This window comes from Amphibalanus amphitrite, unplaced genomic scaffold (genome assembly GCF_019059575.1).
Source record: "Amphibalanus amphitrite isolate SeventyFive unplaced genomic scaffold, NRLGWU_Aamphi_draft 000414F_arrow, whole genome shotgun sequence".
NCBI lineage: Eukaryota > Metazoa > Arthropoda > Thecostraca > Balanomorpha > Balanidae > Amphibalanus > Amphibalanus amphitrite.
Genome location: NW_024881908.1, coordinates 531,145 through 558,570, shown reverse-complemented (window position 1 = coordinate 558,570; position 27,426 = coordinate 531,145). Strand labels below are relative to the sequence as shown.

General features: G+C 46.4%; 1 protein-coding gene across 1 annotated transcript in view; it reads right to left on the bottom strand.

The window, feature by feature from the left end:
• Nucleotides 1-542: 542 nt before the first annotated feature.
• LOC122390892 (uncharacterized protein K02A2.6-like) overlaps nt 543-27,426 on the bottom strand; it is a gene marked incomplete at its 3' end in the record, with an annotated part of 41,035 nt that continues 14,151 nt past the window's right edge. The window contains exons 3-4 of the mRNA XM_043384322.1: nt 1,212-1,349; nt 543-695 (exon numbers count right to left, since the gene is read on the bottom strand). Coding sequence (XP_043240257.1) covers nt 543-695; nt 1,212-1,349 — 291 coding nt within the window. The remainder of the gene's footprint in view (nt 696-1,211; nt 1,350-27,426) is intronic.

Here is a 27,426-nt window from a genome sequence, read left to right as displayed (position 1 = left end):
GCGAGCGAGAGAGAGAGAGGAGTGAGAGAGAGAGAGAGAGAGAGAGAGAGAGAGAGAGATAGAGAGAGAGAGAGAGAAAGAGAGAGAGAGAGAGGAAGGAAGAGAGATCATTTTTGCGTTGAATAGGATCATGGTACTGAGGCGTCAGTGGCTTAGAAAATGCTGAACCATTTAGGTGAGCTGCCTAAGCTTTTGATGCATGTTTATTTAACATCATTTTCCACTTATGCTGACTCTTTCCGGTGGCTTCTATGTGCAGACAGTAATTCAGTAGAATTGGTTGAAGCTGCATAATGAGATGTAGAAAATGGACTGGAAAATCATTTGGCAACTGTACAGTGCCCAGTCTGTTGAGAGAAAACACTACTTTGAAGTCAGCCTCTAGACCTCTAACAAAGCTTGTTATACTTACATTGGGAATGTAACCTACCTTTTGTGTCCCCCGACGGTTCTCGGTGAGACGTTTACTTGGCGTCTCGGTGCGTGTGGTGAAGCTGAAGCAGCACGTTCGGACACCCTGCTCGAAGCGACATCACAAATACTCCTCTGCTGGCCGTTCAGAATGGCGGTCCTGTCCAGAGCTGGGCTGGCCTCCGTTACAAACCGATTCATTTCGGTAGAGACTGAAGAGCCGGTGTTGACGGTCTTCAGACCACGCTCCTGCTTGTCGCGGGAGGAGAAGACCGTGTTCTCGGCTGGATGACACGGGGTGTGACTAGTGCCCTGGTCCCGCCTTCGTTCCGCGAGTCCGGCCCTGTGCGGCTGCGGGGACAAACAGGTATCCGAGTTTCGCCTTCCCGTCGAGTCTGACCCCGGTGAAAGACTGGTTCTCGAGGACCGCCTCCTTGTAATGTTGTCGTACCGGTCCAGCCTGGGAGACAGACAGGCTCCCGAGTCCCGCCTCTCTATCGTATCTGACTGCGGGGAGAGACTAGCCCCTGAGCCCCTCTTCATCACGGTATTTCGGGCCCGATCCGACTGAGGGGATAAACTGGCGACTGAGTTCCTCTTTTCTGCGGTGTTCCGTGCCCTGTCCGGGCGAGGAGAGAGGCTTGGGTCGACCGCCAGGTAATTGTGCAGTGCCGAATCGAGGGTACTGCAGCGCCGGGCCGGTCGCGGCGACTGCCCCTCCGGTAGAAAGTAGCGGTTCTGGATGCCGAGAGGCAGTGGTCGCCGCCGTAGAGGGGAGATAAGTGCCCCTCCGACAGCACCCTGAGGCCCGTCCGCGGAGGGGATCGGGTCCCAGTGCTGCTCCACAGAGAGTAGTGTCGAGTTGAGGCTGTCCAGGTCGGACCAGAAGAGTGGCGAGGAGGAGCCATCCGGTGCTGCTGAGTCCGGGAGCCAGTGAGCTGCCCGAGGCATAGACTGCCACATAGCTACCGGGAAGTCAGAGAACCACCGGACCACTATTGTAATTGACCACAGCCGAACTGTGACAGGGCCAACACTAGAACGTCTCTAGCTGAACTGTCTGGACCACCAACAGACCTTCACTCGATCACTGCTGGATCAGTGTTAGAGGACAACCCTTCTTCAGCCTGGACTGGTCGCCTGGACAGACCTCGATCTCACTGCTACCGCGGATTTCTGCAGTGCTACCGTCGGACCGCCGCGTTCGACCGCCCTATCTCTGCCGCCGCTGCCGGCCGACTGGGGCAGACCGACTGTGGCCGTGAGCTGACGGTCGGCGGAGGTAGTGGTCCGTCGGCGGTCCCAGGGATCAGAGGGCGGTCACGCACGCGCCAGGGGCCGACCCACCGTGCTGTCGTGCTGCTCAGCTGCTTAGTAGGGAGGTATTTAGGTAGGGAGGTATTTACTGACCGTGAGATGACCATGCGGGAGAGAATACGGCATGAGAAAGGAGCGGCACGTTATGCTCTTATAGTATATATCTTGTGCAAATTGCGAGTTGTTTTAATGAAAAGTGGTAGTAGAAATGTAGAAAGTAGGCAATAGGTTTGACTTAACCACATCAGAAGCACGGATGTGCTATGCACTTTGCAAGAGTTTACCTTGTTAAGACAAAATTTTGCAAATTTGAAAATGAATTTCTTTATTAGTTACTATGTCCAAAATATTTTGTGAAATAAGTTTGGCATCTCTCTAATAAAGATGAAAACATGAAGATCAATGGATGGGAGCATGGTTGTTTGAATATCCAGCAGTCACCACTTGATAAGAAATAATGAATATGTGAATGGATTAATATCTATATATCTATTGAATGTAAGTCAAAGAGAACTAAATGGACTAATCAGTTTTTTTGGAATGACACATATCAATCGAATTTTAAGGTGTCCAAACCAACTTCTGTCTTTTCGGACTCAGTAGGCCCATCAACATTGTTGCCTTCAAGCTTGAAATGAATGTAGGGTAGCAAAATGCCTCTTGCAACAGCATCCCTTAAAAAAAAAAATAATGAGAGGAAATAACTAGCTTCATTGATCATAGAGAAGGGGACACCAATTCCATTAAAGCTCATCACGATCCATTTTCATGCTTCCCCACAGGGCTTGCTAAGTAAAATGAAAATATTCTTTATAAAACCTGTGACGGAGAAAGGCAGTCAAATTGAGCCTGAGTGCATCGTGCCTCATTGAAAACCTTTACCTAGGACAAAGGGACGGGTGCATTTGCCGCGGTCGAACTACAACTTCTGCGAAGCTTTCAGACTGCCGAACAAACAAGCCGAGTGCTGAATTTTGTATAAGGCCCGGCGGTCAGAACCAATCAGCCGACCTTATGGCCAGACAAGTTCTGGAGTGGCGTCGCCGTGAGCCACTCCTGGGAGAACCTCAAAACTACTTCGTCGCCGACACTTTAGAGAAATTCTGAGGGAAAAAACGCGCTCAGCGAGCGGAGGTTTCTTTCGGAAGCATCGTTATCCAGGCTGGTCTGGTTGCACACGTTTGCGTAAAAAAATATAAAAAAATCATTCAAACGCTTGAAGAAATGGTTTACATCGCACTTTTTCTAATTACATAAAGTGAATTGTTGTTTTTTCATACAGATGCGACATGCAGATATAATATTTCACAGATATGACATATGATATTCAGTAGCGGCGGAACACCCTCAATTAAGGGGGGCACTGCCGACTTTTGGTCCCATTCTTTCCATGCACCGTCCATAGGGCTAATCTTAAAATACCAAAATCAAAGGGGGCACGGTGCCCCGGTGCCCTCCCCGTTCCGCCGCCTATGATGATATTGTAAGGTGTTGCACAAGTGCACTTGCTATAAAAACTGAAAAATAATGTTATTCTGTTAGACATTTTTGTTGCTCTGGATTATCCGAGACAACGATTGATTGCCAACTACATCTGAGACCATGCCAAATTACATATATGCCAGTTACATTGGAGGCTTTCAACCCTCGTTTTGTCCCTCTGATCAATTTACGCTCATCTCCAAGCACAAGCTGAGTTTCATCCTCATCCGTCCGCTTCACGTTGCTCTGCCGTCCGCTGCCTGAGCCGGGAAGAAGCGATGGGAACAGTGAGTGCGTGACCCCACACTGGTAGGGGCCTCACAGAATCCAACCTAAATAGCAGGGGCATTCCACGAGAGATCGTACCACTTTTTTCCAATTTGACACCCTCATCTCTCGGAATTTGACGAGAATTGGTCTCAGGGGTAATCAGGGGCTCTGAATCCACCTGTAACAATTTCAGGCTTATCAGATAAGTATTTTTTGAGTTATGGTGCATAACATTTTTTGGATCTTGCTTTCCAGCGCTAACTTTGGCGGGCTGTAACTCTGAGACGGATTATTCAAATGCCAAATGTTATATAACATTGAACTTGCAATGAAACAGAGATTAATATGTATTTTTGAAATTTCGAAAAATACGCTATTTTTGATATATGACATACAGGGACGTAGCCAAGGGGGGGCGGAGGGGGCGCCCGCCCCTCCCTTGGGGTTTCAGGAGGCCCCCCGAAAGGATTCAGGCCAACGTGGGCCGAAGGCCCACGTTGGCCTGAATCCTTTCGGCCTGAATCAAACGTGGGCCGAAGGCCCACGTTGGCCAAAATCACGTCGGAGGCGAACGAAATTCACGCGGGAATCTAAAAAATGACGTCAGAACAGTCAGGGCCCTCTGACCAGCCTGACAAGTGACAGCTAGGACCCTTCTAATCTCCTGTGAATAACCACTAGTGTCTTTGTCTGACCGCTAGGGCCCCTCTGACTCCTCAGTAGAGAGGAGGCCCTCTGTGGGTAGGAGGCCCTGTGTAGAGAGGAGGCCCCCTTAGAGAGGAGACCCCCTGTAGAGAGGAGGCCCTCTGCAAAAAGGAGGCCCTCTGTAAAAAAGAGACCCTCTGTAAAAAGAGACCCTCTGTAAAAAGAGGCCCTCTGTAAAAAGGAGGCCCTCCGTAGAGAGCAGGCCCTCTGTAAAGAGGAAACCGTCTGAAATCAGAAGGCCCTTTGAAGAGAGGAGGCCATCTGTAGAGAGGAGATCGTCTGAAGAGAGGAGGCCCTCTGTAGAGGAGGACTCCCTCAGTAGAAAGGAGGTCCTCTGTAGGTAGGAGGCCGTCTGTAGAGTGAAGGCCCTCTGAAGAGAGGAGGCCCTTCGCAGAGATGAGGTCCTCTGTATAGAAGAGGTCCTGTGTAGAGACGAGACTCTGAAGAGAGGAGGCCCTACATAGATAGGAAGCCCTCTGTAGAGAGGAGGTCCCTGTAGAGACTAGAGAGGAGGCCCTCTGTAGAGAGGATGCCCTCTGTAAAGGAGGCCCTTTGGAGAGAAAGACACCCTTAGCAGAGAGGAGGCCCTCTGTAGATAAGAGGCAATCTGTAGAGAGGAAGCCCTCTGTAGATAAGAGGCCCTCTGTGGGCAGGAGGCCCCCGGTAGTCAAAGGCAGCGTCGTATATTAAGTACATAGAGTGGAGGCCCACTGTAAGCAAATTACCTTCCGGCTTCTGTTCCCTGCTACTCTCTATAGAGAGTTCTCAGTTCTCACTATAGTGAGAACTGAGAACTCAGGAAACTGTACAGAATAGACTCCCAACCGCGTCGCCGCCCACTGTAGGAAGGGACAGGGGAGGAGGTCCTCTGTAAACAGAAGGCCCTATCCTATGTAAACAAATTATTTGTATAAATGCGCTCAGAGAAATCATGCCGGGTGCCGTCAACGGTTTTACCTGCAGTGGCCGCAAAAACTGCCAAAATAGCCGATATTTTCGGAAACCAGTTTTCGGCAATAACTTTCGTCTCAAAATTTGCACGAACTTCCCTTTACCAGCATCGTGTTCCTCTCGTCAAAACGTGTGGATTGAAGTATCAATTGAGCTTGAAAGGTCAACTTGAAAATTTGGCCTCAGGTCAAGGTCACGACCTGACCGATAAGGGCTAAGTTCCATATCAGTCCATCCGTATCGTCGAGCCAAACACAACTAAGGTGTATTCATCGCTCTAGCATGCCTCTATCAAAAGTTATTCGCGAAAAAGTCAGATACCATTGGTGACCTGAGATGACCTCAGGGTTATAAAAAGAGGTCACGGGTGCCATATCAAAATTCCAAGACATACATTTTTTGCATTTTGTCGCTCTTGTGCATTTGCATCTCTGAAAGTTTCAAAGCGTTTGGTCACTCCGTGTAGCTTTGGCAGACATTGAAACTTATGTAGTGCGGCCATTTGACCTGACCTGGTGACCTGACTTTAAGTGACCAGGGTCTGAAATTTTAACAACATATGTAGAAATGATGTAGGATAAAGTGTAGCGCGCCGACGTTTTTGAGATATTCACGGTAAACGGCAGGGGGTGTATAACACCCCCCCCCCCCCCGGCAGGGCGCGGGTTAATGCATGAACACAGCAGCCCCTTTCTGTAATATATAGTTACCTGTGGCTGTGTTGGTATTTTTACGATGCATGCAATTACCCAAACCATTTATCAGACCGTGATGATATTCCCATAGCCATGCCATGGATGAGATAATAATGGATTGGTGTCTTCGCAGTTTTTGGCGACATTGAGCTCAGGTCTGCCATCTAGCGGGAGAATTATCGTAAGTTAGGAGCAAGCCGAGTGAACGCCGCTGATTAGCATTGTGACACACGGGAGTGTGGTGTAGTAGCAGGCTTGTTGTGCAATTTTTCAAAAGGTTATGTCTTTATATGGCAGTAAAAGCGAAGAAATTAATAGATTTATGTGCAGGGTCAGTAATAAGATAAGTAGTTCCATGTTATTTCTTCATTAAATCGTGAAACAGGGAGTTGTTGGAGACTTCGCCAGCACGTGTCGTTTTCGCTATTTTTCACATGAGTCTTTACTTGGCCTAAATCAAACAAATTGTCCGATCAAAGAACAAAACGAACGTAAGTACTATTTATAAGTCTAATGAAAAAGTTAAGCGGAATTGCTAACGTCATTGCCGCTAAATATGTCATTAAAGACGTTCTATGAAAAGGACCCAACCAGTGCTGCGTAGTCGATGAAATTTCAGTGACTTTGGCTCCAACTCCGATTCCGGTATCCAAATAACGACTCCGACTTCTTCGGGCAGAACTGTCGATTCACACAGACTCCAACTCTGACTCCGACTCTGCAGCCCTGGTAAGTCTGTGGAGTCGATGACTTTTCGGTGACGTTCGACTCATACTCCGACTACAGCTTTTAAAAATCAACCGACTCCGAGTCGGAAGAGAACCGCTGGCTCTGACTACAACTCCGCAGCCCTGGCACAAGATAGCCGCCTAAAAGAACTTTGATGTGTGATCTTCGTACATTGTTAATGTTATTTTAAACAAGGAGTGGAAAAGGGAGACGAAGCCTTCACAAACAAGGGTCTCCTGTTGCGGATCAATCAGCTGCTGGAACAGAAAGCCGAAAAGCATAAACACCACGCATCTCATTTCATCGTTTTCCTAACGATTCTGCACCAATGTAAGCACTGATCAATGCAGTGCGAGCATCGATGTGACATTTGAGTACCAAGTTTCAGTGTTATCCGCCCAGCCGTTCTTGAGATATGGAAGCGGCACCCCGCACGTGCACACGTGCAGTAGCACCCCCATAGTGACACATGGAAATGCATTGGCCACTGGGTGCCTAACTATTGACGAAGTTATACTGTAATGGGCCCAGCCATTGCGGAGTTACTTTATGTGGAACAATTTCGACACCACTAAGTTGGCACGTGGCACGTACCGTAACATTAACTAAGATGAAGAAAATTGGGCCGGAAATTCGGAGAAGAAGGAATAAGCCTACCAAATATGTATGACATATTGTCAAACTGCTGTACCATTGTGAGTAAATGGCCATATAAAAGGTCGTACAAGCCGATGGGACTGGGCGTTTCAATACACACCGTCTTACGCATTTTATTTTCGTTATTACCTAAAGCTGCTTGACGTTTTTGGCTTTCAAGCATTTAATATATTTTTTGTTGTCTCAGGTCCAGTAAGATTACCTCCAACTCGTGGGAATATGCACTTCAAGTCAACTAACACACCACACCCACGTGTGTCATAATGCTGAGAGATGGCGTTCACCTGGCTTGCTCCTAACTTACGATAATTCTCTCGCTAGATGGCAGGCCTGATCCCAATGTCGCGGATCCCAATGTTAATTTCCACGAGACACCAATCCAGTGTTATATCATCCATGGCCATGCTTCGCACAACTCATAATAATTAATTTGACCGGGAAATTAATATATACCTATCCATCGATTTGTTTGTTTCATCTACGGCGTAAATGAAGCAAACCGCCTGGGCCTAGGAAAATTTACTAACGAAACCATGTTTTACTTACAGCAAGTAAACGTGGCATCATTCACACAGAAAGAATTGATAACCGTATAGTTCAATCTTGCAGACGTCAGTCAGGTCAGAATCGTGACAAGCCTATTGGAAAATATAATGATCTGTGTCCTGCTTCGAGTAAACGAGTCAATATCACCCAATTCTTTCTGAATTACGTCAGACTAGCTGATCTGTAAGCACCCAGGTGGCATTTACTGACAGGGGCACCGGGAAGAATCATCTGAGGCGAGGCGAGGTCATCAACAGTTTTTAGCCAATAAATCACGACATGATGAGGCTAAATAGTTGTTAGTGTAACAAACCGTTCGCCTGGTCATGACGTGCCGATTGGTACCCAGCGTGACCTTCCTAGGTCAGATTTTGAAGTTGACCTAACTATGTACAATGTAATGTAGGTCGTTATAAACCATATTATTTGTTATGACTTCTGGCGACCTCAATATTGACCTGACCCAAAAAAGTTGTTTACAAAAGTTGTAAGTCGTTCAACGAACTATCAAACGCTGTAGCCGTTTGTCGCTACGATTCGTGCTTTTCGAGTTCTGACGAGGGCCAAAAAGGCCCCCGCCCGATTCAGAGTCTTTCAGAGCCCGCCCGGAATACGGTTAAGCGCTTGAAAGATATATGATAATAAACCAAGTGTTACTCTGGCCGTCATCCAGTATCCACCCATTCCTCGCAGATCCTCCCCCTCCTGCTGCGGTCCGGCCGCCGACGCCGCCGCCGCCGGCGGCGCCCGAGTTTTTTTTTTTTTTTGCCAGTTACCATGCCACTCGGAGACTTGTGATATGCGCATGTTTCTTACCGCTGCAGCGGTTAGAATAAAGAAACATACGAGTACCAGTGCGCCGGCCATATGAAAGCTGAACAAAAGTCTGCATTATATTGTATAAGTAATTATGTAGGCATGAGACCCTCTGTAGAAAGGAGGCCCCTTTAGGGAGGAGGCCCTCTGTAGAAAGGAGGCCCCCGGGATTCCTCCGCCCCTCCCTTGGCCAAATCCTAGCTACGTGCCTGATGACATATCGAGTTTTCTTTCATTTGTATTTTTTGGACTTTGGGACCAAATTTTTTTGAATTTTTATTTCTTTAAAAAAAATATTTGGCTCATTGTTAAAGGGACCCTCCCACCTTCAAAAAAGTTAATGAATTGGCATAAAAGTGATGTAGCGTGAATCACAAAGAGCGAAAATGAACATCTACCAAATTTTACCGGAAAATATTCACCCGTTTTCGAGATATAAGACTTTTATTTTTGTTTACTTTTTGGGAACTCCGCTGTTTCTATGACGTCACATAAAGGTTTTCTTTACGTCGGCATTTGGAAGCAATAGTTTGGTATCAAAGTTCGACAAATATTGCGCGAATGATGCGTTTATCTTATCAAGGTCAATATATGGGGTGACATTCATAAGTACCAGAGTACCATTGTACCCAGGTTACACCGGGACCAAGGTTACACAGGGGCCCAGGTTACGTTCGGCCCCAGGATTTGAAGGGACCATGAAGACGCAAGTACCATACTGTGATTGGTCGTTGGCAGACGGGAATGACGTAATGCATCCATGTGGCGGCCGTGACGTTGGCCAATAGGAGGGGCGGATACAAATTTGGACCGCCTTGGTACACTACTTGGCAGTGTGCTTGGGATTGATTTTCTCCAGATTGAATTGAGGTAGTGCCGTCCATCGCCCGCCGCGGCGACGCCCAGGCCCGAGGGTCATCCGGCGCGGCGGGAGGTAGCGGCCCCCGCCGAAGTTAGTTGGTAGCACTGCTGCTCCACGGCGTACATTTCCTACCAGCCCATAGGGTTTACATGTTAAATGGCCTGTTTTCGGCGAGCGATATCTCGGTCAAACTTTGAAGGAATCAATGGTTCTTAGTCTCAAATGATAGATCGATGAATTTTCTTTCGACAATTCCTCTACCATTTTTCACGAAACCCAGCCGATCTTCTACGGCGTACAGGGTAAAGATTTCTCTGCACGCCAGCACCCGCGATCCGCCTCTCCGATCGTCGGCGCGCGGTCCTCGGTAGCGCAGTCGGTAGCGTATCGGGCTACGGATCCGAGGGTCGTGAGTTCGAATCCTGGGAGCGCCGTATGATTTCGGCTAGAATTGAATGATGCAGAATCTTGAGTGTTTGCGTAATCAATTATTAATGGCTAATTGAATGTGTCTGCGCACTAATCAGCCCCTAAAACCTGTTATTTAAGAAATTTAAGAAATGAATGTCACGTGCGCGTCACGACTGCCAACCATAAGCGCTGCCATATTCTAGTTTGAACTAACTTTTTGCTAGTCCCGACCACATATAGTAGGTTTTCTAGTAGTTATACTAGAAATTCCTACCAAAGTTCGTCCTACCCTTCACTCAATATACCCTGGGAGGTAGCGTCCCTCGCCCCCCCCCCCCGCGCGGCGGTATAGCGTACTGCGGCGTCCAGGAGAAGTGAAAATGACCCCTTGCACGAATTAGTGTTCGCAGCAGCTAACTTAAATTGCAGGAGGGGGAGGAGGCAGTGGCGTAGCCACGGATTTTTTAGTGTGGGGGGGGGGTCGGGTTTCCGGTCTTCGTCTTGATGGGTAGAGGTGTTTTAGCCACACTCCGACTCCCGGTTTTTTTCATGTGTTGAGAAAAACCTCGGCGCGCAGTGCCACGAAAGCAGCGGTATATCTTATTCTACATCACTTTTGCATCGTGCATAAAAATCAAGCACAGGCCACCTGAGGTCAGGTCACAATGTCATGTTCAGTTCAGTTCAGCCTCTAAAAGCTGCAATCTTGTCATTCCTATAGATTATCTCCTATAAGTCTGAAATTTGGTGCAATGAATGGGATTATAAGTGCCAACAGTTCATGAATCTGGGATTTTACATCTGAAAAGTGAAGTCAGGTCAAATATGTGACCTCACCAATCATGATAAGATATGGGAAAATGCACGAATGCCCTCTGCTTTGAACGAATATGCTAAAAACGCTATAAGATACTTCTGTAGCACTTCTTCTGTGATTGACCTTTACCTGATGTCAAGTTTTCTAGTTAAGTTCTTAAGTTCAAATTGTAAGCCATGCGACGTGTTTCGACGAAACAAACATGATGGTGAAACCTAACATGAATATCATACACATTCACTGAATTATAGGTTGTTACAGAACAAATGTTTCGGCAAGTTCCGTCCGTTTAACTGTTTAGCCTCTGTTTAACTGTTTGGCCATAGACCCGAAGTCGCTTTAGCTCTTATTCGTGTTTTACGGGTCGCCATAGGCGGCGGAACGGGGAGGGCACCGGGGCACCGTGCCCCCCTTTGATTTTGGCATTTTAGCATTAGCCCTATGGGCGTTGCATGCCCATGGAAAGAATGGGACCAAAAGTCGGCAGTGCCCCCCGCCCCCTTAATTGAAGGTGTTCCGCCGCTACTGCGGGTCGCTAAGGTAAAATGTTTACCAACGTAACGCTAAAGGTATGCTTTCGGCCCCTGATCGAGGTAGAGCTTCGCGGAAAAGCGAGGGTGCTGCCCGTGATGAGAGAAAGCCGATGATGCCCAATTTCAAGGTCTTGGCCGAGTCATCTTAGGTCAACGCCCAAAAGTAGAAAAAAGCTGGCCTGCTAGAACTTTGTGAGCCGTAGCTGTTATCGGGGTTCCGGGTACGAGTTCGATGTTAGTTTTGGACAAAGATGATGACTCCATGCATTTGGGGTAGATCGGGTCGGGTCAGGTCAGGTCGACCAGCAGGCTTCCTGCCGGCCATCTAGAGTCGGTGACAACCACCAACGAGAGCTTCGTAACATGTTACTACATTACCACCATTTATCAAAACTACTTCTTAAGTTCAAACCGGCGCTAAACTCGAAATCAGTTCCAAAAACTTCAATTGTAAGTGGAAGCAAATAAAACTAAAAAAAGTGAACCAAGGTCAGCTATATTCGAATCAGGGCCAATAAATTTTTAGAGTAGGTGTAAAATTGATTAACTCGAGGTCACAGGAAGTTTCGTTGCAATAGGCTCCTTTTTGCGCGTCTTATTGGGAACGCCCGAGAGGGTCCACCATCTGACCCCATTTCCCCTAGCTACAGGCAGGTCCGAGGGTTGTCAGGGCTGAGGCTAGTTAGGTACCTCGTAGTTACTGATACGTCATCCGACGAATCGACTGTAACCATTATTTTGACAATCAGACGAACGCCTGGGTCAGTTTTGGCGCGCTCATTCGTTTGAGGGATAAAAAGGGACTAGAATAGTGGCTATATACTTTAACCCTCGCCCGGCGAGGGGATTTGATGCAACCCCCTAAGGTTTTTCGCAAATAACGTAAAAACGGCGGCGCTACGCCAAATTTGGCATACCTTCTGGGGCAACCTTTTCGCACCTATCCTGAAAATTTGAAGTCCCAGTCTTTTCAGGTCAGGTCACCAGGTCACAAAAGCCGGTACAAGGTCAGGGGAAAATTGGACTAGCTTAGCGGCAACTGAATTCCAGAGTTCACTTAAATTGGTAACAAAGTATATCATTCGATGCGCACGGACGTTCTGAGTTCACTGGTGCTTTTATTTTTGCTCTATCTTTACTAGGTAAAAAGTTATAACCGAAAAACGTTTGACACGTTTAATCAAAATTGTTGCGCTCATACCACCCAAAACCCCCTAAATATTGACTTAAAGTCACCGAACTTTTACAGGGGCGAGATCTTCTATGGACCCACCTACCCTGTAAATTTGGCGTTTCTAAGTGCCATAGAAGCTAATCGCGAGGGGGGTCGTACCAACGCCGTCCGTGTTATGGAAAAGGCCCTCGCCTGGCGAGGGTTAAAATATTGTTATGCTGTCCTTGGAAGAACTTAAACAGCCTTGGCTTTTCACGTGGCACGCACCACGACGGTCATTACGGAGCGAGCGAAGCGAGCGTAGTCTTTCCTTAGATTAACGGAAATTTCTGAGTATGAGCGGCCGGCCGGCCGGCCGGCCGGCCGTGGTCACACTTTTGCGAGGCTTATATCTCAGCAACCACTTGACCGATTTACATGCGGTAAATTTTGTAGGGTAGCTTCATTCCTTCTACCAAGTATTGGACTATTCCCGATGCATGTGGGTGACCCCTTATGCACGTGCCACGTGCAAAACGAAGAGGTGTCAGTTTTGTAATTGTTGCAATATCTCGGTAACTACTTGGCCGATTGCGCTGAAAGTTGGCATGTAGGTAGGCACCCACTAGGCACTGCATATCCATGTGCCAGAGTTGGGGTGCTGCTGCACGTGCGCACGTGCAGGGGTCGTTTCCAGATCTCGAGAACGGCTCGGCCGATTGCGCTCAAATTTGGTACACAGTTAGGGACCGGTTAGTAGGGTGCCGTGCACAAGTCAGTTGGGACCCATTTTGCACGTGCGCACGTGCAGGGTGCCGCTTCCAGATCTCGAGAACGGCTGGGCCGATTGTGCCCAAATTTGGCACATCGCTAGAGACCGGTTAGTAGGGTGCCGTGCACAAGTCAGTTGGAGGTACCCCCTCGCAATTTCGCACGTGCAAGGCCCACCCTCTCGCTCGCTCCGTTAGTCGCCCCAAAAGGCGTTATACTGGTTTTAGATGCATCAAGAGAAATGAAAGGTGTGGTACTTGTAACATATTTTTACGCTTACTCTGTCACACAAAATTCCAGTTCAACCCTGGAGAAAGAAAAACTGTTTCAGTAGCGCAAATATAACTTCCTTTCACCATGCAAACCTTATTTTTGGACAAGCTTTGTTTTATACAGGGTGTCCCAGAAGTCTTGAAGCTTTTTTATTTTTGTCGTGTGACCTTGCTATGCCACTGATTAAGGCAAATGACGCCTCAAACGAAAGAGAATGAAATGAAGTTTTGTATTTTCATGCGTAGAGCACCACTTTATTCAGGTGGCCCCCGTTGTGAGTCGCACAAGATTGAGCACGAGAGATCACGTTCTTCGCTGCCGCCAAGATCTCCCGGTTTGCGAAACACCGGTGTCGCCATGCCCGTTTCTGGTCAGCTTCAGAGCCTTATTTCATGAAGTGAGCCAGGAAACAGAGTATTGGATCTCCGACAAAACATTAGCAACATAATGGTTTACTGATCAGAAAGTCTCCTGACATGTTTGCACGCATCCATTACGAAAATAAGGCTCAGCTGCTTGAGCGCGCTAAGCAACAGCCCGTTGTAATCCTTTGATTCGTCGCATTATTATGGTCCTAAAACAAATATCAACCCGTCGCAAATATATGTCGCTAACATTATGTCGCTTGCTTCAGGGAATAAGACTCTGAAGCTGACAAGAAACGGGCATGGCCAAACCGGGAGATCTTGGCGGCAGGGAAGAACGTGATCTCTCGCGCTCGTTCTTGTGCGACTCACGACGGGGGCCACCTGACTAAAGTGGTGCTCTACGCATAAAAATACAAAATTTCAGTTCATTCTCTTTCGTTTGAGGCATGATTCGCCTTAACCCTCGCCCGCACATGGGGGGGGGTGGTTGCCACCCCCCCAGGTAGTCTTTCTGCTCTGCACTCAACATTTTTAGAGCTAGAAGGCTGATTTTTCGTATAGCTGCTCCTCTATCCTTTCTTGATGTCCACTGAAAATTTCAAGTTTCTGTGATTTTTGGTTTCGGAGATATGACCTTGTTTTTCAGGTCATGTCATGACCAAAATGGCCAATTCTCAACATCTTGCGTTTGCCATGGGCCTTATGAGCTTTTGACACCCTGATTTCGGCCTTTTTTGCCAGTCTTACCTCCTACCTATCATGGAACATGTTGTTCGACGATGTACAGGGGTCAAGGTCAGGGTCAAGGTCAACCTAGGTCACCTAAGATAATTGCGTTTTAGGCAAGCTGAATTTACTTTTTTTGAAGTTTTTTTGACTGCATTTTTGGTAAAAGCTTCTCAGATCATGATTTCATGTAATATGGACCCAAAAACAATCGGTGCACACATCAGTATACACACAGACACACACAGACATACAAACACATATAATTGACCTTGACCTAACTTGACCTGAAATGACCTCAGCAGCAAAATTCTGGTCGGGTAGTGTGACAAAGAGGTTCTAGCTGGCTTGGCACCAGAAAACAGCATCGTCATCGGTATTTGATGAGCAGCACACTTGATATCCAACGGTGACCCAAAACAGCAACATTTTTTAGTTTGACCTGACCTGGAAGGTCAATGACTGACCTGAGAAGGTAAAACTGGGTATCATTGGATTCGTCTCTTCCCAAAGAATCTTTTTGGTCTTTACTGCTAAGCTCTATCTCCAACAGGAACGAAATGGCGCGGGGGGGGTGGCAACCACCCCCCCATGTGCGTTCTAGGATGGGAAAATGGCATGTGCGGGCGAGGGTTAATCGGTGGCATAGCAAGGTCACACGACAAAAACAAAAAAGCTTCAAGACTTCTGGGACACCCTGTATTATGACTTCATCCATCATTGGGTGTATGCCTGTGGATGATTGATTGAATGAACTAAACTAAACTAAGCTGAACATACCTGGAAAAGTAAAGCCTCACTTCCCCACCAAGTCACGGTGTGTTACCCCCGACCCTGCGGTACTTACATAGAACAGTCTTCATATCTTTGCACGCAATAATACGATAACCTCGCTATCACCGATGTTGTTTGGTGCCTAAACAAATAGCCACAACAGCTCTAAACATACCTAGGAAAAAGTGGGGTAAGACGGTCAGGGTAGACGGGCACCCCTTTTGCAGACCAAACCAATAGCGCTACGAGCGAGAAAAAATTAGGACCATAATTGCCTTTTTCACTACACACCACCATTGAAGTCTGGTGAATTTGTGTTCAGTCGATAATCTTTTATTTTGATTTCTTTAAAACACTCATTTCATTGAAAACATCCATAATGTATTGTGCATTGTGCAAGCTTTTGTGTGCAACACTATAGATTAAAAAAACTCGCAATCACTTGTGGTACACTCATATGCAGGGCTGCGGAGTCGAAGTCGGAGTCGGAGTCGGAGTCGGTCGGAGTCGACAGTTGTGACCGGAGTCGGAGTCGGAGTCGGAGTCGATTTTAGAAACCCGAGCCGGAGTCGGAGTCGGAGTCACCGAAAATCTGTCGACTCCGCAGCCCTGCTAGGTCTGCGGAGTCGGAGTCGGGAGTTGGAGTCGGTCGGAGTCGACAATTCTGCCCGGAGTCGGAGTCGGAGTCGGAGCTGGTTTTTGAAAGCCGGAGTCGGAGTCGGAGTCGGAGTCGCCGAAAATCCATCGACTCCGCAGCCCTGCTCATATGCCACCAGTGCTCATTTACCGCGGATTTGCTTTGTCTGCATCAAATTGTCCACAGAGAAAAATTGTGCTGAACTTCTGACATTGAGTTTGGGGTAAGACGGGCAACTATGAATCCAATGGGTCTGCGATGGTGAAAATATTTTTGTTGCTGTAGGAAAAAAGAAGCATTTCTAATAAGAATATGTTCGATTCCGATACTTACAGACATGTTAGCAATATTCCTTCGGCACAGTTTATTCTCGAATAATGAATGTGAAAAACGGTTCTACATGGTTTCTGAACTAGGGCCTCTATACGAGCATACGCCTTCTGCACGAATCTCGTATACTGCCATTTCCGAAGCACTTGAGACCAACGAGCGACTGTATCAATGCGGCTAATCTCGGGCATTTGGTGCGAGCTGTGCTGGTCGGTGAAAGAAGCTGGCCGTCTTGCCCTACCCATGTGACCGTCTCACCCCATGGGGTGGGGTAAGACGGGTTTTTGAAAGGTTTTGCAAAAATAGCTGCAGTTTATTTGTTGAATCAGGTCTATGTCTCATCTTCTGGCAAATGGAAGTAAAATGTCTAAAAAAAAGTTTTCACTCAGTTTCCCTTTTCTATGACGTTTCTAACCGGCCGAAAAATGGCTCCAAAGTTAAGGTGCCCGTCTTACCCCACTTTCCCCTATATTAAAAAATCAAAACAACAAAAATGACCATTGCCGAGTATCAATACCTATCTGCTCGTTGCACACCGGTCAGTTGATAGTCAAATTCTAACATAAATTACACGGGATAGTTTCGTTCTTGTCGATGAGACCACGCCCAGTTACGGTATGTGCGATTTTGTCAAAAACGGTCGGAGGTTGTACCTATTATGACGTCGTAGCTCGGTGACCTGATATGACCCGATTTTTTTTTTACCAAAAGTTGCGCGAAGGATGTCCCAGAGGCCATTGAAAATGTAAGCACGATCCAACTGATAGTTCGGTTTGCATCACAAAAAGGCTCAGGCGACCTGCCAGGGCGAGGGTTACTTATAATCTTCGCCATAGCTCATCAAAAATTATGACAAAATGCAAAAACGATATCAATGTCAATGCACAAGTCAGTTTGGAGGCCGCATGCAAAATTTTTAATAAAATCCGTTCATACATTTTTCAGTCATGGACTGAAAACAAACAGGTAAATCTTTCTGCCCCACCCTGTACATAGGCCATTAGTCTGACCTGGAAGCCGAAGGTCAGGTCAATGACCAAATATCGGGAAAATCGAGACCTTGTAGAACTTCTAAAAGTGATGTTTTATGTTTCTGAAGCCCTGATTTCAAACTTAAGAATTATTACGATCAAAGAATATGTGGTCATCCATTTGAGTAGATCAAACGAGGTCAGGTCAGGCCAACCGGCGTCCCGTCGGCTATCCATTAGTCACTATAAGCCATCGCTGTCATTTTTGTAACATATTGCCAGAACTAGTTCCGGAATGTTTATATCTGTGCTTAATTTGTAATCAGCTCATAAAAACTACGCTGAGACGTTTTGAAACGCCAAACGAGGTCATCTAAGGAAAATAACTTTGACCTGAGTCCCAGGGCTGCGGAGTCGGAGTCGGATCGGTCGGAGTCCGAAGTTTTGCCCTGAGTCGGAGTTGGAGTCGCTAAAATCTTATACCGACTCCGACTCCGAAGTTAGCACTGCATTGCTCAAAGTCATGCCCGACACCTGGTTGCTTCATGATATTTTGCTTGTTGACCTTTCAAAATCTGATTTTGTTGAAGCTAAGAACATAAGACTACGGTTTTGGACCAGCGTTTTCATTGAAAAAAAAAAAACTGAAGAAGGCTGCTGCGTCAAAACCTGTTTTTATGTATGCATGCTATTTAAAAAGTAGGCACTTATTTGCAACATTGGCCTTGGAACGCGCAAAAGGTCGCTTCAGGCAAGATAAAAAGATCTCCGACAATAGATTTTATTTCATTATATGGACTTGCTGGGCATTGTCCGAAGTCGGAGTTGGAGTCGATTTTTGAAGCCGGATATTTTTTTTGGCCGTAGTCAGAGTCTGAGTCTGAGTCGTAGTCACCTTAAAATCCATCGTCTCCGCAGCTTCATGTGACCTTGCCACCCACCCTATCAACAAGTAAACACAGGTAGTTAGTTTATCACAAAGAAATGTGGAGATGACAAGATAATAGCCATTTTTAGAACGGTTATCTGGAACACATTTTGTGACATTCGGTGCGATCTGGTTAAAATAGGTTTATAACTGATTCTTAGTAGTTTTTATCTTGGGCTGCACCAGTTGCTCAATTCATGGATGACTGAGTGTCGCCACAGGAGGTCCCCCGGTGGGCCGGGGCAGCGCAGGGGACGGGCCCCGCCACTGAGCCGACCATCGGATGTGCCCATTGTAAGAGCGTACCGGGCAGAGGCGGATCCAGCTCAGAGTTTTGGGGGGCAAACCATAACAATTTATCGATTCTTTCCATGCATCGTCCATAGGCGTAATGTTAAAATTATGCCGTTGGGGGGGGGCGAATGCCCATTTTGCCCCCCCCCCCCCTGGATCCGCCACTGGTACCGGGCAGCGGAGCAAATCTCGGACCCACCTCAAGGGTATCCTCATCAATCAGCTTCCCACCCCTGCTGTCTCATGACAGGCGGAGTATGTGAACGGTAGTGGCAGCGGTAACCGTTAGGCGAGCCGGGCCTGCGCTGTGAATAGGGGTGCGCGCCACCTCCCAGACGGTGTGGCGCTCCTGCACCCCGCTCTCCCGGCTGCGGCCGGGCTCCCGGTGCTGGACCGCAAAGCGCTGGCCGTACATGTGTCCACTGTTGACATAATCAAGTCGCTTTACATGACCTTGTTTATAGCGTGTACCTATAGTTTGTGCACAGTGTGACATGATCTCTCACGTGACTACGATGTAGGGGTTGACGGTAGCCGTACCAAGGTCAAACCAATTAAGGTATTGACATGAATAGAATCAGTCTCTACTAATTTATGTTTAAATCAAAGCGTCAACGTGTAGTCATCATCATTGCCTCAATGGTTTAATGTATCAACGCTACCAATGCTTATGTTCCGGTCAATGACCCAAAAGTCGGAAAAATCGGAACCTATTAGAACTTCGTTAAGTGTGGATGTAATGGTGTTTTTAGAGGTGCTGATCACGTATTTTATATTAGTTTTGATAATGAGGTCTTCATGCATTTAGGCCAGGTTGGGTCAGTTCAGGTCAATCAATAGGCGTCCTACCGGCTATCCATGGTAGATGTCCAACACCACTGACAGCTTCTTAACATGTTACAAAGGCACCAAAACTATCGGCTAAAAAAACTAAGGCACGCTATAACAAATGCCTAAATCGATGATGCAGTTGAAATGGTAACAAATAACAATAGGTAGGTACCCATCTTACAACAGAAACTCATAGGGGTGCACCGTGTGAAACGCTCAGGCTAGGTAGGTAAAACGCCCCATGCCCTTATTTACGGCACAATTGTTTCCTAGCCTTTATTAACCATACCATACAGGTTAAACAGATACTGTGAAAGAAAAATACTGACGAAGTTTGGTTCGTGGCATCATCATCGGGTTGATTTTATAGCCAAAACATGGTTTTATGCAATTTCTCAAATATGTAAATGTCCGTCATAAAAACGGCACTGATTCACTGCTCAGTTGTCACTTGGACCTGAGATGTTTCGGTTAACGAGACTTGTATAAAGCACTGAAGTTCGCTAAAAGCAGTGCTAAATGACAGATATACCGACAGATAACACATATTAACCGCGAGTAGGTACGACAAATCTTTTAAACGTCGAGCCGATCGGCGAGACGTTTAAAAGATTTTTCTACCTACGAGCGGTTTAATAATTTTATTCCGTGCCGCCAACATAATTCATGTAATGTCTACTAGACGGTTTAACAGTTTGTTAATCGTCACAGTAGACGTTTAACCCGCGCCCCGCTGGGCTATTCAGCCATACGCGCCCTGCTGGGGGGGGGGGGGGGGCAGATTCTGCCCCCCCTGTCTAACTTCCGAACCGATGGTCGTAGAAAGACGGGGAAAACGGCAATCGAAAGCTCTCAACAAGGCGGATCTTAAGAGCCCAATTTTTTTTGCTTAAGTAGGTCAGAGGTCAGGTCAAGGTCAGGTCAAGGGTACAAAATGCAAGTTTCTACAGTATCGGCCTTGCACCGTAGTTGCCGAAGAATGGACTGAGACTGATTGCCCAAAACGTGTTCTTAGACTACCAAGACAATATTCGTTGCACACAATGTCATTCAAAGGTCAAGGTCAAGGTCAGGTCAGGTCAGGTCAGGTCACCAAAAACAAAATATAGAAAAGGGCATGTGCGACACATGTTTTATGGGTCATTTTACTCATTGAATTCAATAGGCACACTCAATAAGTGATATGGACCACCTCTGGATGAATTTCAGGTCGAGGTCAGGTCAAGGTCAGGTCAAGTGAGGTCAAATTTTGAAGTTGGTTGTTAAGGCCTGAAAAGGTGTCTATCCGATGCAGTTTTTCACGGCGAATCGAATGGTGCTATTTTTGTTTCCGTACGAGGTCTAGAACTTCCAAAAAAATCATTTTTCAAAAAATTTGTGTGTCGTGACGTCATAAAATTTTGAATAACTCCCACATTTTTGAACCGATTCTTTTCAAAATTGGTATGTAGGTGCACATAGACCACTTCTTTGACATATATTCCGGTTTTTTTCGATAAACTAAAAATTTTGGATTTTATAAATATTTTCCCAAAAAAGTCAGTTTTTTGGAAAAATTTTGGCCAAAATCCAAAATTTTCAAAAAACCGAGATAGCCATTTGATAGACAAAGTAGAATCACGTATAACCTTTTTTGTTACGTCTTGATTCCTTTAAAAATGAAGAAGTTAGCGGCGTTTGAAATTTTGCCGTTTTTGAGGCGAAAATGGCGAACATGACGTCACTAAAACGTCAATTTCTCAAAATTTTTCCGACGGATTTCGCTCAAATTTTCAGGGAACGTGTCAAATTGATGTATGATAAGGTACTGAAAGTTTGACGTTGCTGGCGTAACGCGTTTAGAAGTTATTGGCGAAAAACGGGAGGGGGGCAGATTCTGCCCCCCCCCCCCCCCAGCGGGGCGCGGGTTAACAACTGGGGCATTCCACGATAGATCGTACCACTTTTTTCCAATTTGACACCCTCATCTCTCGGAATTTACGAGAATTGTTCTCAGGGGTAATCAGGGGCTCTGAATCCACCTGTAACAATTTCAGGCTTATCAGATAAGTATTTTTTGAGTTATGGTGTATAACATTTTTTGGATCTTGCTTTGCAGCGCTAAGTTTGGCGGGCTGTAACTCTAAGACGGATTATTCAAATGCCAAGTGTGATATAACATTGAACTTGCAATGAAACAGAGATTAACCCTCGCATGTGTGCGGCGTTTGCCAGCTTCTAATGTGTAGGGGGGGTCGGTTGGACCCCCCCCCCCTTGCCGTTTGGCCCCTGATCGAGCTAGAGCTTCGCGGAAAAAACGAGCGTGTTGCCCGTGACGAGAGGAAGCCGATGATATCCAATTTTAAGGTCCTAGGTCATTGGTTGACCTTCCAGGTCAGGTCAATGACCCAAAGTCGGGAAAATCGGGACCTGTTAGAAAGTCGTAAAGTGTGGCTGCTAAGGGGTTTTTCGGGGTGCTGATCACGAATATCGTGTTAGTTTTGATCACAGATGATGTCTTGAAGCATTTAGACCAGGTCGGGTCAGGTCAGGTCAGGTCAACCAGTAGGCGTCGTGACGGGTATTCGTAGTACGGGTCAACCGCCTCTGACAGCTTCGTAACATGTTACGAAGTCACCAAAACTACTTCGTAAATGTTCAAATGGTTGCTAAATTCGAATTCAGCTCCAAAAACTAGCCTAGAAACATGTAAAACTCGAAAAAGTGACCCGAGGTCACCCGAGGTCACCAAAGGTCAATGACCTGACCTGACCTTCAGGTGACCTTGACACACACGGGAGTAACATCAAATCACATGTTTGAACGTTTGAAACCACGAAAAGCTTGCAAACACGCGGCTAGTGCGAGCCGACATACGCGAAATCGCGATTCCGGCCAAACATGGTCTCGGAAAAGAGGTCACAGGTCAAAGGTCATTTGGGTCAGGGTCATGAAATTTTCAGGGTAGGTGTAAAATTGATCAATGCGAGGGTACTGAAAGTTTCGTCGCGATCAGCCGCTTTTTACGCGAGTTATTCGCGAAAAACCATGGGGGGGGTCCATCCGACCCCCCCCCCCCCCTACACATGCGAGGGTTAATATGTATTTTTGAAATTTCGAAAAATACGCTATTTTTTATATATGACATATCGAGTTTTCTTTCATTTGTATTTTTTGGACTTTGGGACCAAATTTTTTTGAATTTTTATTTCTTTAAAAAAATATTTGGCTCATTGTTAAGAAGTATGCAAAAAATTAGGAAGGTGTTCTTTCTATAAATGTATTTATTTTACGTCACGATAACGGTTTCGAATAGTGATTTCGGGAGGGGAGCTTACAAATGGCGTGGTAAAGCTGCCTAGTGACATCACGGGTTACTGAAATTTCAATTCAAGTCTGAGTCATCTGAAAAAAGTGAAAAGAGGGTTCATTCAACCCTCTTTCCTATAAGCGCGAGGGTGAAAAAGGCTGTTTGGTTCTGACATTGTTTTGGACGCCAATGACCATAGCTGTCCGAGATGAAAGTTACAGGACGCATACATGGTGTCCTCCAGAGGTCTCACAACTTGCATATCTGGGAATTTTTCAAGGTTACATGAGTTCAGGTCGGTCACGTGACATCACTGTTATAAATCAATGGGGAAATATAAAAACTGTTATTTTGGCGCCGAGAATGATCTAAAACTATCCCACGTACATGGTATCGTGATTTCATGCACTCCTTGCAAAGTCCAATGCTTTACTTTTGCATGGTTAACCTTGCGTGACGTCATTTATGACGTCACTAGGGTCGTACGAGTTTTTCGTCAATAACTCCCGATCAAATGGAGCTAGAGAGTCGGGAAAGCCACCAATGGACTCGTGAAGACCTTCCGAATCGAATGATATGCCATATGATACCCTTTGCCCAGCTTCGTGACCTGAGGGGCTCTGACCTGACCTTGACCCGAGGTCAACTACTTAAGTTGACCTCATCCTAGCAAAAAGTATGCCATTCGATGCACCTGAGCTAGGCGAACACAATGATGCCAAAATCGCGGCTGTGCGGCCATTTTTTGCGAAGTTATTTACAAAAAACCGAACCCGTAACTTCAGTCACGTGACCTGACCTCAGACGCTACCGGTTAACCTGAGACCTTAAAATCGGGTACCAATCGCTGCGACTTGTAACGGCACACACGCTCGTTTTTTCCGCGAGGCTCTAGCTCTATTAGAAGCGAAACGGCGTGCTGGGGTCGTATCAACCCCTCCGAAACCCATTTTGTTTGCGGGAAAATGAGGAACTTATAGACAGAACACCTTTCTAATTTTTTGCATGTCGATTTGCAATGACATGAAGATTATTTTGAAAAAATAAAAATGTGAAAAATTTTGGTCCCAAAAGTCATTGGAGGCAAATGAAAAAAAATTAAGTTTTTTGCTCAACAATGAAATTTTTTCTTTGGAATTTTTAAATAGTAATATTAATTTTTGATTCATCGCAAGCTTAATGTTGTTTACTTTTTGTTGGTTGCTTAACCCGTTCTTGAGTTATAGGCCATCAAACTCACCGTTACATACCGAAGTTTAAAAAATGTAATGCAATATAACTCAAAAAGTTTTGATCTGAGAAGTCTGATAATTTGCCAGGCGTCTTTGGGGCCTATGATTACCCCTAGGACCGATTTTCATTAAAATCTGAGAGATGAGGGTGACGGGCCTGGTACGATCTATCGTGGAATGCCCCACCTGTTAAACGTCTAGAACCTGTTAAACAAATCAATTACTCAACATCTGATAATTTTCTCTCTTAGCACGTGAAGCAATTGTAAACACTGACTACGGTGCGGGATAAATGACAGATATAAGACATACCGCTACAAACAAGCATTGTAAAATTCACAAAACGCACCAGCATGGTTTCTAATAAGGCTGAAACAGACTTTTTCCGCAGTCAGGAAATCGCATGCGAGAGCCTATTCAAATAGATTAAATCACGCTCGCATCAATCGTACGCACCTCCCGCATGCGTTTGATGCGGGAAGGATTGTAATGTATTTGAATAGGCTCTCGCATGCGATTTCCTGACTGCGGAAAGTCTGTTTCAGCCTTGATCATTTTATTTGCTTAAATGCCACAATCCAGAAACGGCTATATTGTGATGCATTGTTGCTGATTAGGGTAAATACCGGGCTTGTAAAAAAATGGACGATTTTATAACTAACGTATTGAAGGGTGTATCAATGTAACAAAACATAAATTGGGTATCACCCAAAAGCCTAATCAAAGACATTTCGTTTGAGGGGATTTCGATCCTCGACAGTCGCCTTTCTGAGCCGCGCCGAGGTCATGTTCGAGATGATTCCCTTTTTGCTCGATGCACAGTTTAGCCCGGCGCAGCGCGACCTCTGCTGCAGCACGACCCACGAAAAGCTGCAGACGGCACACCGTTGACTTCAATGCATCCTTAAGATCTTCGGAACTTGTTGGGTGGTTTCGGTACACCTAGAACTTGAGGTGGTCCTATAGGAAAAAGTCCGGTGGGGTTACGTTCGGAGAGTTCGCCGACCACGGGCGTGTCTCGAACCTCGAGATCACGCGCTGCCCGAAGCGCTCCCACAGCCCCTCCCGGTTTTCTTTAGCGGTATTGGCGTGGCGCCGTCTTGCTGGAACCATTGGATCTTAAGCGTTTCCGGATCTCTGCTCATCCTGATATTGCAGAACCCTCCAAAACGTCGCCAGAGCCACCCGATATCGCTGACCATTGACAGTCTGAGTAGCGCATCTCTCACACGAGCATGGCATTCGCCGTGAGCCTTTGATTGGGTTCATGGCCGCCGCTGTGTTCCTTGAATTGCGTGAACCTATTGTTGACACTTCCTCGAGCCAGAAACTTGTCAATTATGTGGTAAATTTAGTTTCAAGATGTTGCTTTCTTTGCCCTAAAGTGCTTGCGGATCTTCCGCGGTGTCGAGCCGACCGACTTAGTCTGGGAAAGCATAATTTCACGAGTTTTGCTTTTACTTCCTAAGACCACGACTTCATTTTTTAAGCTCAAACCATGGTGTCATATAAATCTACGAAAAATTCTCCGTTTTTCCACGTGCATTGATTTTGCTTAAATGTTGTTAGGGCCGGGGTCCTCTATTCGCAAAAGAAATCCGTCTAACTCACCTGTTTAACTCACCTGTTTGGTTTCCTCAGCCTTGCTCTTAGGAGAGGAGTGAGAAGGAGGGAAACCCAAGTCGTTCAGAGACGCGCCAATTCCAAAGAATGTAGTTGGACACAAGCTGGGGCCAGTGGGTGGGCCTTGAGTCAGGGAACTGGTGTTGTGCGTCTGCATGTAAATTGTTGTGGAAACTCGACAAGTCGACAAACTCGACTCGTAGTTGGTGCTAATGCTTCACAAAGAAAGAAAGAAAGTGAGAGAAACGGCTGTGAAGTGTAATGCAAATGCTGTCTCATCCGCAAACAAAATGGGTGAATGACATGTGAAGGAAGGCCAGGCATGGTGGGAATGCAGGAATCAGGAGGCAAGTGGTGAATGACTGATTGGAGCTCCATGGCGCATCTGACCCTGTCCTTGCTTGTTAAGAACAGGGCGCATACCATGGGGGGGGGGGATCCAATGGTTTGACATTATACCGATCGTAATCTGTCATATAACGTAGCAACATTAGACTGAGTAATCGTAAAGTTTCGCGCCCAACACCTCTGCGAGTCCTCCTTTGAATTTCTGCAGGGAGGTTTCTTGCACTAGCCACCCCGGGAGGCTATTCCATTCTTTGACGACTCTGTGTGTGAACTGTGAAGTATCTGGACCTCGCGTCAACATGCGCGCGGATGAGCTTGATCTTGTGTCTGTGACCACGTGTTCTTCCATTTACTTTCAGACTCCACAAATCCTCCGGCGAGATGTGACAGTGTCCATGAAATATTTTCCAGCACTTCAAAATATCAGCACGAAGAAGGCGACCCTGCACAGAAAAAAGATCAAGTGTTTTGAGCCTGTCACCATAGTACGTATCTTTGAGGCCCAGAATGTTACGCGTCCATAGTCTCTGGATTTTCTCTAACTTCTTGAGATCTTGAACATATTCACTGTTCCACACAGATGAAGCGTACTCAATAATGGGCCGTATGTGTGTCTTCCAAATGAACATCATGAAGTCAGGTGATCGGCAGCGAGTAGATCTAAGAAAGTTATGGACAACGCCCCCAGCCTTTCTCGCAGCAAGGGCACAGTGCTCGTGGAATTTTATGAACTGTCATCCACGGCGACGCCCAGATCAGTGTAGGCCGAAACGTGCGGTATTTCGGTGCCATTCAATGTGTATGAAATGATTGACTTTTTTTAGAAGCCCGGTAGATAACGAAGACATTGAAAACAGTGATTTTTTGCAATGGGTGAATTTATTGAGCTAGGTAGCTTACCTTGCAAATGCTGAAGCATTGTTTTTTTTTTTTTTTAACGGTTCTCCATCCAATCATATTCTCCGAAAGCACGTTACTCGTTTCTGCTTAGTGCTTACCTAAATAAATAGAGTAGTACCGCCGAAACTGGAATATTAAATGCATTATCTATACAAACGGAACTCATACTCATAACCAGGTGACAACCAAAGTTGGGGCGTTTTACCATATCCGTAATGTAAAACGCCCCGTTTTCAAAGGTCTTGCAAAAGCCCATTCATGCTGGAATGTAGCATTCCAGTGCTTTACATATGATTGTGTTCAATAGTCTAAAGATGACGCCTATAAGCATATGGTCCAATAACTAGCCTAGCCGTGACACACTTTCTTAAGGGGGCGTTTTGCACGGTTCACCTCTACCTAAGAAATTGCTAAGATCCGCAATCATAAAACATGGCTCACAGCAGGGCTGAAGTATGAAATACGCAAGCATGACCGGTTATTCAGGCTTGCTCAATGCTCAGCGCCACGACTCAGAAAGCCATGCAGTTCAGTTTGCCGCCGATGATGACAGCATGGTCGGGTGGTTCGTTCCGCGACAGGGTCCGGCTGCTTTGTGCGGCTCGGCGGGGCGGGAGGGGGGAGGCAGGCGACGCGTCTGACAGGCGACACTTGAGCGTCCCGGGAATCAGCTGTCACCGTGCGGCGCGGCGGGCCGTCCCTCCGACCCTTCCCATTGTTACCTGACTGGGCGCCGGCCGCCGGTTCTCCGGAAGGGTCACTTTGGTATGCGAAAT